An 11,157-nucleotide genomic window follows, 5' to 3' on the forward strand; every position below is an offset into this window, starting at 1 on the left:
ATCAATGTCCTGCACAGAGTAAGTGCTGGTAGAGTGTTAGTTCTTTTCATAGTTAATAAAACCTCAACAGAAGGACAGCGTGGGTATTTTTTGGACCAGGAAATCCTGTAAATCCTATGGAATGTAGGAAATGATGAGTTCTTCCCAATATGGAGAAACATATTAAATATTCCATTAATAGCTTTAAATATTCCATCAACAAGTAAATTAATGCCTGAAATAAATCTCGAGGTATAATAAACAGCAGGAGTGATGTGCTTTGGTACTATATTACCAGCTGCTTTCTTACTACTATAGCATCGATTTTCCAGTAAAATGTCCCTTGAGAGGAAAAAAAGGAGATGATGGTACTGTAATTTGACCAAGACAATTTCCCTTCCCAGGAGTTTGGAGCCCCTAATAAAAAGGGCCCCGGTTTCTCCTTGCATCTCTGAGCAGGCCCAAACACTGAGAATTCTGTACCAGGCAACTACAAAAGAATGGCAGAAGGCCCACAATAAACAAATGTCCATTCCTGTCTTGAACACACAAAGAAAACAAAGCACAGAGCTTTCAGCACACAGTTTTCAGACTACCGGGCAAGCTCACAGCATTGGTGAAAAACTTCATGGCTACCACAGTAATACAGCTGTCTCAGTGGTACAGGCCTAGCTCGGATTCAAAAAATAACTCTCTTCTGTGACCCTCACAGAGCTTTTCCGTCGAGAAACTGAATTTTAAAACCCTGGGACTACCACTGGCCATATCTGGCACAATTTGAGCATCAAAATAATTAAGAATAATAAATTTATAAACTACTGAGAAAAATAGAAATTTGTGAATCCAAATTGATGAAGGGAGGGAAGGAGGGAGGGAGGGAGGACCTAAATACCTCCAGATACAAATCCAAAGGCACCAACCACGTAGTTCGCATTAGGGAAGGGAGCCATTAGCAAATGCTGACAGTGTTAAGGGAGGACTCTTGCCTATATCAGAAGGCCAAAGGCTGACTGGAAAATATGGAAGGAGTGCTGGCAGTGGGAAATCATCATTTTGCATAGATTAAGAATCATCAGTGGATACTAAACTATGAGGGAAATCTGATGAGAATCAAGGTACTGCACTGCCATAAGGTGTATCCCCATGATTTGCTTCCTAGTTGTAAGGGAAACATAGTGACTCTCCAATGGAAACTCAAACCAGGATTGGCTGGGTGATCAAAATTAATGTGAGCAAGGATGGATGGATGGATGTTGTGTGCCTCCACATGAGACACTCTGAGGAGAGAGCACCACGTATGCAATATTCCAGCCAGAAAGGCGTATTTTGTATGTAATCCTGAGGAAAAACGGAACTAACTCAAAATGACAAACATTCTATTAGAACGTGTCTTCAGAGACAAAGGAAGGCCATGGAAATGGTCTAGATTGAAGGAGACGAAAGAGATATGGGCAACCAAAGGCAACACCTGGTCTCAGACTGGATCTTTTGCTAGAAGAAGAATATGCTATAAAGGACATTATTGGATCAGTTAACAAAATTGTAATACAGACAGATTAGGTAAGAGTATCATATTGATGTTAAATTTGCTGAATTTGACGATACTGTGATTAAGGAAGAGAATATCAGAATATCTTTATTCTTTGGAAGTATTGAGGGCGCCTGGCTGGCTCAGTCAGTAGAGCACGAGACTCTTGATCTCAGGGTCGTGAGTTTGAGCCCCATGTTGGGCATAGAGCTTACTTTAAAAAAATGGAAATACTTAGGAATCACAGTTCATTACATAAGCAACTTACTTTCAAATGGTTCAAAAAATTATATATATATTTTTTAATGTGTGTATATATATATATACACACACACATATTATATACATGCAGAATGATAAAGCAAATGGGGTATCATGCTAACAATAAGTGAATCTAAATAAAGGGTATATGGGTGTTTTATATTTTATTCTTATTTTTACAACTTCTCTGTAAATTTGAAGTTATTTTCTAATAAAAGTTAAAAACAAAAACCCTAGTGTATAGGCAAATATATCTGGAAAGTATATACATTAACTGATTATCAGCCTACTTAATTTACTAGATCATAATGGCTGACATTTAATAGGCACCATGCTGAGCCCTCTGAGCAGATTATCTCATCTAATGCCCTACAATGAGTACTAGTATTATCACCACCTGATGGTTAAGGAAATTGAGGCATAGAGCTTTGAAGCAGTTCAACCAAAAATTCATAGCCAATAAATGAGGGACCTGGGATTTGTTTGGATTTCCAGGCAGCCTGGCTCTAGAGCCTGGCAGGCTAGTCAAGACGGGTCTGGAGTGGTCAGGGCATGTGAGGGAGCGCAGTCCTGATCAGGGAGGCCAAACCAAAAGTCTGGCACCCTGGCATGGATGCAATTGGGAAAGGACCCAAAAAGCTCTCCATTTTGACTCAGATGAGCTCCAAGATCATGGAAAAAGAAATTCATCTCTTCTGCCTCTCTTAGGAAAATCGTCTCTATGCCTGATGATTTAAATTTTAGAAGATAGGATTTTACCTCTTTAGTTAACAGCATGCATAATCAACATACCAACAGACAAAAAATTAAGAGCTGGATATCAATCTCCCTAAAGTTGTCATTCGGCCTACAGAAGCAAGCACAGCTTTTGCAAGTTGAGGTAGAAGGCTCTGTTGAAACCTCTGGCTGCCAGCTTATTTTGCTACAGTCAATTGCACAAGCATAAATTCTTTCCAAATATAGAGAAACTGAAAATAGAAATCTGGAGACATAAGAACTATTTGGCATTCTTAATAAGAGGATAGACTGAGGGAAAACACTAACAGAACTCTTCCCTCATTGAACTCAGCAGAAATAACAAAGGTTTCTACAAAACCAAATGAAGCCAGTCCTGGAGCATAATGCCATTTGCTTGATGAGCTCCCTGTACTTTATTATTGATATATCTGGGGTTTGTAGTACATGCTAGGAAATCAGGATGAAACATGAATAAGAGACATGGCTCCTGCCCTCAGGGAGCTAAGAATCCAAAGTATTAGCTGTACTGACTTGAACCTAAACCCCATTCCCCTCCCATTCCCAGCCACAATCCGTTCAAAAAGTATTTAAGGAGCCACTACAATAAATGTGCACACCCTGGGCCAAACACTGGATATATGTTCTCTTTTTTTTCTTTTCTTTTATTATTATGTTATGTTAATCACTATACATTACATCATTAGTTTTTGATGTAATGTTCCATGATTCATTGTTTTCGTATAACACCCAGTGCTCCACGCAGAACGTGCCCTCTTTAATACCCATCACCAGGCTAACCCATCTCCCCACCCCCTTCCCCTCTAGAACCCTCAGTTTGATTCTCAGAGTCCATAGTCTCTCATGGTTCGTCTCCCCCTCCGATTTCCCCCCCTTCATTCTTCCCCTCCTACTATCTTCTTCTTCTTTTTTTTAACATATAATGTATTATTTGTTTCAGAGGTACAGATCTGTGATTCAACAGTTTTACACAATTCACAGCGCTCACCATAGCACATACCCTCCCCACTGTCTATCACCCAGCCACCTCATCCCTCCCACCCCCTACCACTCCAGTAACCCTCAGTTTGTTTCCTAGATTAAGAATTCCTCATATCAGTGAGGTCATATGATCCATGTCTTTCTCTGATTGACTTATTTCGCTCAGCATAACACTCTCCAGTTCCATCCACATCTGGATATATGTTCTCTTGTTCATTTCTTCCAACCACCCTGCCAGACATTGAGTTCAAACTGCACAATCATGAGAGTATTCATCCTTCCCTTGATTCTTGTATTGGTTATCTATGGCCACAATAATGCTACATAAAAATCAACCATAAAAACTCCAGTGGCATACAGTAATATTTAAGTTTACTTACAAATCTCTGGGTCAGCCAGATGCTGTGGCTAATCCAGACTGGGCTCAGAGATCTCGGTTGGGTGTGGTCATAGAGTGCAATCACCTGGCAGGTCAGCTAGAAGGTGGCTCTCCTAGACCAGCCTCAGCGGCACTTGGTCTCTCAAATTCCCGCAGGCTGGCCCTGGCTTATTGTATCTCCAAGAGAGATGGCAGAAGAGTGCAAGGCCTCCTTAAGACGTAGGTTCAGCAGTGGCATGATATCACTTCTCCTTTCTATTAGTCAAAACAAGTCATGAGGCCAGCCTAGATTCAAGAGGTGAAGATACAGACTCCAACTTTCGATTTAAGGAGCTGAATACAAGAGGAGATATAGCCATTTTGTAATCAATCTGGCATAGTTCTCATTTACTATTTTCTCCTTTGCTCATGGGATACTGCCTGCCTCAGCCTAGTTTTCTAAATCATTTAACTCCTCTACTGAAGAATTTTGTCAGCTCTATAACCTACAGCAAATGTGGGTTAAAGCCTGTTAGTACAAACACATCATCTTTTATGAGTTCACGTAATTGCTTGCCAGTTAATATCACTAGGATTGTTTTAAAAAGGGACTTCAAGGGTGCCTGGGTGACTCAGATGGTTGGGCGTCTGCCTTCAGTTTAGGTAATGATCCCAGAGTCCTGGGATCGGGTCCCGCATCGGACTCCCTGCTCCTTGGGAGCCTGCTTCTCCCTCTGCCTCTCTCTCTCTCTCTCTCTCTCTCTCTCTCTCTCTGTCTCTCATGAATAAATAAATAAAATCTTAAAAAAAAAAGGGACTTCAATAAGTGTTGGCGAGGATGTGGAGAAGAAGAACCCTCATGCACTGTTGGTGGGAATGCAACCTGGTGCAGCCACTGTGGAAAACAGTATGGAGATTTCTCAAAAAGTTAAAAATAGAACTACCCTATGATCCAGTAATTGCACTACTGGGTATTTACCCAAAAAGTGCAATAGCATTAATTGAAGAGTATTATGCTAAGTGAAATAAGTCAGTCAGAGAAAGACAAAGACCATATGACTTCACTCAAGTGTGGAATCTAAGAAACAAATGAGCAAAGGGACGGGGGAGAAAGAAAGACAGACAAACCAAAAAACAGACTCTTAACTATAGAGAACAAAGTTACCAGAGGGAAGGTGGGTGGGGGGAATGGGTGAAACAGGTGAAGGGAATTAAAGAGCCCACTCACCATCATGAGCACTGGGTAAAGTATAGAATTGTTGAATCATTATATTGTACACCTGAAATTAATATAACACTGTGTTAACTATACTGGAATTAAAATTTTAAACTTATTTTTTTTAAAAAAAAGGACTTTGCCAAAGCCTCATTTGTCAGCTAGAACAGTTGGGCCAAATTGTAACTGCTCTCCTTAATAATATGCCTTGTTCATTCAACAAATATTTAGTTATCATTTCCTATGTGCCAGGCTCTGTCCCAGAGTTTAGAGATGCAGTGGCGAACAAGACAGTCTAGATCCCTGCTCTAATAGAGTTTATATTGTACAGAGGAGAAACACATACAATTAATAAAGCAAATAATTTCAGCTAGTGGCAGAAAAAAAAACATTGCAGTGTGATAGAGAATGGTTGGATTGGGGAAGCTACTTTAGATTTGATTTGTTCAGCAAGGAAGATATCTCAGAAGCAAGACTTTAATAGCAAGAAGGAGCCAGCCATGTGAGGATGTGGGGAGAGAGTGGCCCAGACAGAGAACAATAGCAAAGGCCCTGAGGCAGGGATGAGTTTGCTGTGTCAAAACAAAAGAGGTATGAAGAGAAATTCTTCCACCAAACATACCAGGATCAGGAGTGTGCAACTTCTAGAGTAGCCGTCTGAAAGTAAATAAGAGCACCATGTACCAAAGCACAACCATGTCTAGCCCCTAACTTTCCTCCTCCCTGACTCCAACCTCACATCCAAAAGAGAGGCTCATTTGACATGAGACAGTAATTCACATTTCAATGTTTGACAGACATTTCCAAATGACATACCTGGCTTTTTTAGTAATAGCTTCACTGAGACATAATTCACAGATCATAAAATTCACCCTTTTAAAGTATACAGTTCAATGGTTTTTAGTATATTCACTGTTGCAACAACCATCACCACTATTTAATTTTCATTACCTACAAAAAGAAACTGAGTTCATCGAGATTACAGGATATGAGATATACAAAAACCAGTTGTATTTCCGTACACTAGCAATGAACAATTCAAGCATAAAATTAAGAAAACATTTCCATTTTCAATAGTATCAAAAATAATAAAATACTTGGGGCACCTGGGTGACTCAATCAGTTGAGTGTCTGATCCTTGGTTTTGGCTGAGATCATGATCTCAGGGTCCTGGGATCCAGCCCCACATGGCAGGGGGGGGAGGGGCGGGTCCACGCTCAGCAGGGAGTCTGCTTGAGGATTCTCTCTCTCCCTCTCCCCTCTCCACCCTGCTCTCTCTCTCTAAAATAAAAAAATAAATATTTTTAAAAATAATAAAATACTTAAGAATAAATTTAACAAATCAAATATAAGATTTGTACACTGAAAATGACAAAACATCCTTGAAAGAAATTAAAAGAGGACCTAAATAAATGGAATGATATCCCATGTTCATGGTTTGGAAGACTGAATATTATTAAGATGGTGTAGTAAAATAATGACCCCCAAAAGATGACCACATCCTATATCCAGAACCTGTGAACATGTTACTTTACATGGCAAAAAGAGATTTTACCAATGTGATAAAATTATGGAGATTGTTCTGGATTATCCATGTGGGTATAATCTAATCACAAGGGTCCTTGTAAGAGGGAAACAAACAGTGGGTCAAGGGCAGAAGGAGTTGATGTGATGATGGAAGCAGAGGTTGGAGCATTGCACTTTTTGAAGGTAGAGGAAGGGGCCACGAGTAAGGAGTGGAGGCAGCGTTTAGGAGCTAGACAAAGCAAGGAAAAGGGTAATCTCTCAGGATATCAGGATAACCAGAAGCCTCTAGAAGGAATACAGCCCTGTCTGCTACCTTGATTTTAGCCACATAAGACACAGTTTGGAATTCTGACATTCAGAACTATAAGATAATAAATTTGTATTATTCTAAGCCACTAAGTTTGTGATAATTTGTTATAGCAGCAACAGAAACTAAAACACATGATTATACTCCCCAAATTGATCTACAGTAGATCCAAAACAATCCCTATCAAAGTCTCAGCTGACTTTCTTACAGAAACTGACAAACTGATCCTAAAATTCCTGGGGAAATTCAAGGGACCCAGAATAGGTAAAATAGTCATAAAAAAAAAAAAAGAACAAAACTGGAGGTCTTACACTTCCTGATATCAAAACTTACTACAAAGCTACATAATCAAAACTCTGGCACTAACATGTGGAAAGACATATAAATTGATGGAACAGAATTGAGAGTTCAGAAATAAACCCTTACATTTATGATCCTATTTTTGACAAGGGTACCAAGACAATTCAATGGAAAAAGAATATCCTTTTCAACGAATGTTGTTGAGACAACTGGGTATCAACCTGAAAAAGAACAAAGTTTTACCCCTACCTCACACCATATGAAAAAATTAACAAGGGGTGCCTGGCTGGCTCAATCAGAAGAGCATATGACTCTTGATCTCTGGGTCATGAGTTCAGGGCCCACATTGGGTATAGAGATTACTTAAAAAATAAAATCTTTTAAAAAAATTAACTCAGAACAAAGTTCCAAATACAAGAGCTAAATCTATAAAACTTTAGAAAACAGAGGTGTAAATCTTTTGTGACCTTGGATTAGGCAATAGTTTCTTAGATGGGACACCAGAAGCACAGGTAACAAAAGAAAAAAAAATAGATAAATTATACTTCATCAAAATTAAACTTTTGTGATTTTTAAAAAAAAATTTTTTAAGATTTTATTTATTTATTTGAGAGAGAGAGCACAAGCAGGGGGAGCAGTTGAGGGAGAAGCAGGCTCCCTGCTGAGTAGGGAGCCTGATGCGGGGCTTGATCCCAGGACTCTGGGATCATGACCTGAGCCAAAGGCAGTCACTTAACCAACTGAGCCACCCAGGGGCCCCTGTGCTTTTTTTCTTTTTAAGATTTATTTATTTTATTTTAGAGAGAACAGGAGAGAGAAGGGCAGAGGGAGAGAGAATCTCAAGCAGACTCCCCACTGAGCACAGAACCCAACACAGGGCTCCATCTCTCAATCCTGAGATCACGACCTGAACTGAAACCAAGAGTCAGGTGCTTAACCAACTGTGCCACCCAGGCACCCCAAAACTTTTGTACTTTTAAAGGGCCTATCAAGGGAGTAAAAATACAACACACAAAACTGGAGAAAATGTTTGCAACTCATATATCCGTTAAGAGTCTAGTATCCACACTATATAAAGAATTCTTATTAGCCAATGATACAAAGAAAAATAAACAAATTGGGCAAAGGGTTTGAATAGCTATTTATCCAAAGAAGATATACCGTGGCCAATAAGCATATGAAAAGATGTTCAACAGCATTAGCCATCAGGGAAATGCAAATCAAGAAAACAATTAGATATCATTTCTTATCCACTAGCATGACTGTAATTTTTAATGGAAAACATGTAACAAGAGTTGGTAAAGACATGGAGAATTGAAACCTTATACAATGCTAGTAGGAATATAAAGTAGTTCCTGCTATAATGCTACTGTGGAAAAGTTTGAAAAAAAAAATACATAGTGTTACCTCATACCCAGCACTTTCGTATGTAGGTATACCCAAGAGAATTTCATACATGTATCCACACAAAAACTTGTACACAAATGTTCATAGCAGTGTTATTCATGATAGCCAAAACATGGAAACAACCAAATGTCCATCAAATGTAAACAAATAAATTAAACATGGTGTATCCATACAAAGGAATATTATTCAATCATAAAAGACTGATGTATTGATTCATGCTACCATATAGATGAACCTTGAAAGCATTATGCTTAATGAATGAAGCCAGTCAAAAAAGACCACAGATAGTATGAGTTATATGAAATTTCCAGAATAGGCAAATTTACAGAGACAGAAAGTAGATTTGTGGTTGTCAGAAATGTACAGGAGTGGGTATTAGGGAGTGACTGCTAGTAGGTTTTTAATTTGGGGGGGTGATGAAAATGTTCTGGAATTAGATAATAGTGATGGTTGCACAGTTTTGTGGACATACTAAAATTCATTGAAATATGCACATTAAAGGGTGAATTTTATGATGTGTGAATTATCTGAAAAAAAATAATCTGAAAATAAATTAATGAATTTATGTATGTAGATACATGCCTGGGAGTGGAATTGGGCCATACAGTAAGCCTATGTTAACTTTCTGAGGAACTGTCAAAGAGTTTTCTAAAGTGGCTACACCATTCTACAGTCCCGCCAGCAACGTATCAGAGGTCCAGTTTCTCCACATGCAAAGGCTCATTTTTAAGAGTTCCTAGCAGACAAATCTTCAACAAAGTCTATGGGGAATAAATGTGAAATGCTGAGGATTTCACTGTCTTAGAATCATGTGTGTGTGCTTGTTTATAGGTTTAAAAGAAAATCCATTGATGGAAGCTTTGGTTCCAGTGATGGTAAGAAAAACCCCTGGTTTCAAATTCAAATAATATTGAGTATTTGGCAACATCCCATTTGTACTTCTTTTGTCTCTCTGCCTTTTGTAATTTCCAAACCCTCCCTTGGTACCTATCCCACAGAGTAATCTAATCAGCAGTCTTTCTAGAGAAAGCAGAGCTAGTGAGAACCAGTTTTCATAGTTGGTAATTACTGAGATATGGAGCTCATACTAAGAACCTTTGCTCGGAGTATCCCTTGCAGTTACCCCTAGCCCATTTATCAGCCATTCATTTTTTTTTTAAGTTTAATCTTTTCTAGGATGTAAACTGTTATCCCCAAACTGACTTGTGAACAATAAGAATTTATTGTGTCAACTCTAATACAGAGTTCACTTTTCCCAAATTGAGATAGAGGTTTTTTTGTTCAAGTAGCTAAAAACCGGAAATATTTGAGACTAATTAGTGTAATAAGGAGTATAATAACTTTGGGAAATCCAGAGTAACTGATTATTCAACCACAGTAATATGCCCTTTCCTCCACTCTGATAATTTGAACAAAGGAATTTGATTAGCTGATCTTTTTATCAAAACTTAAAAAAATTTAAATGTCCTCATTTTTTTAACTGAGAAATAATTGACAAGTAACACTGTATAATTTTCAGGTGTACAACCAAATGATTTGATATTTGTATATATTGCAAAACGATCACCATGATAAGTCTAGTTAACACCCATCACCACACACAGTTATAATTTTTTTCTCTTGTGATGAGAACTTTTAAGACCTCCTCTCTTAGGAACTTTCAAATATACAATATAGTAGCACTAACTATAGTCACCAGGTGGCACCTTATATCCCCAGGAGTTATTTATCTTATAACTGAAGTTTATACCTTTTGTAAATGTCCTCATTTTTGAAAAGTCTAAATCAGTGTGAGATAGTGTTCATAAGTTCTTTGGCATGTAGTGCTTATTTGGAAAAGGAATGATGAAATGAGATTTGATTTTTAAGTCACATGCAGCTGATGTTTAGTTCTGTGTTTTCTGTACTTAAATGAGCCCACAGAATATTAGAAAGACACAAACTGATCCCCTGTCCACCCATCAGGAACATTTCTCACTCTGCTGGTGGGCTGCTTCTCCTGCCTTCCTTTGATTTTTTTGTCTTCCTCAATGCCAGCATGTTTATTTTTCCAGCCACCCGGGCAATTGGTTTTGATAACATTCAACTAGCAGTATGAAAGACTGTGAAAGGACACCTGCTCTAGGGTCTTTAAAATCCGAAGTCCCACTTTCCCTTGTATTCATAAAATGTGTAAATGAATTTGTCTTCTCTCTGGATCTCATCCTTTCTCTTCTAGTGCTCTCCAAGTTTTGCTCTTATTTTAGGTCTCAGTTGAACTTAGAAAGCCTGATTAGTTGGATCCCATTGGTGCTCTGTGAAAGGGTGGTCTGTTATTTTTATTGTATGAGTGAAGACATTTTATTATTTTAATGATAATTCAAGGAATTTCTGTGTTCAGAAGTTTCCTGAACAGTGAAGTGTAGGTGGACAGAGCTGAGACTTTAGCCAGATCATTGTCCAAGATCAAGAAGGCTCTGAAAATTAACTAAGAGCTATAGGCCCCCTTCAGGTGGCAAGCAGAAATGAATGAATGGGAAGAAAAGAAGAAAAGAAAA

At 38.5% G+C, this 11,157-nt stretch overlaps 1 protein-coding gene across 12 annotated transcripts in view; it reads left to right on the forward strand.

Annotated features, from left to right (window-relative positions):
* The window catches only part of SIDT1 (SID1 transmembrane family member 1), a 90,427-nt gene that overhangs the window by 45,491 nt on the left and 33,779 nt on the right, over positions 1 to 11,157 (forward strand). For all 12 annotated transcript variants that reach the window (XM_073893495.1, XM_073893508.1, XM_073893497.1 and 9 more), the window contains one exon: positions 9,452 to 9,495. In XM_073893495.1, the coding sequence (XP_073749596.1) occupies positions 9,452 to 9,495 (44 nt within the window). The remainder of the gene's footprint in view (positions 1 to 9,451; positions 9,496 to 11,157) is intronic.

The sequence above is a fragment of the Callorhinus ursinus genome, unplaced genomic scaffold, assembly GCF_003265705.2.
Source record: "Callorhinus ursinus isolate GAN/ISIS: 27379988/994484 unplaced genomic scaffold, GSC_fseal_2.0 scaffold1, whole genome shotgun sequence".
NCBI lineage: Eukaryota > Metazoa > Chordata > Mammalia > Carnivora > Otariidae > Callorhinus > Callorhinus ursinus.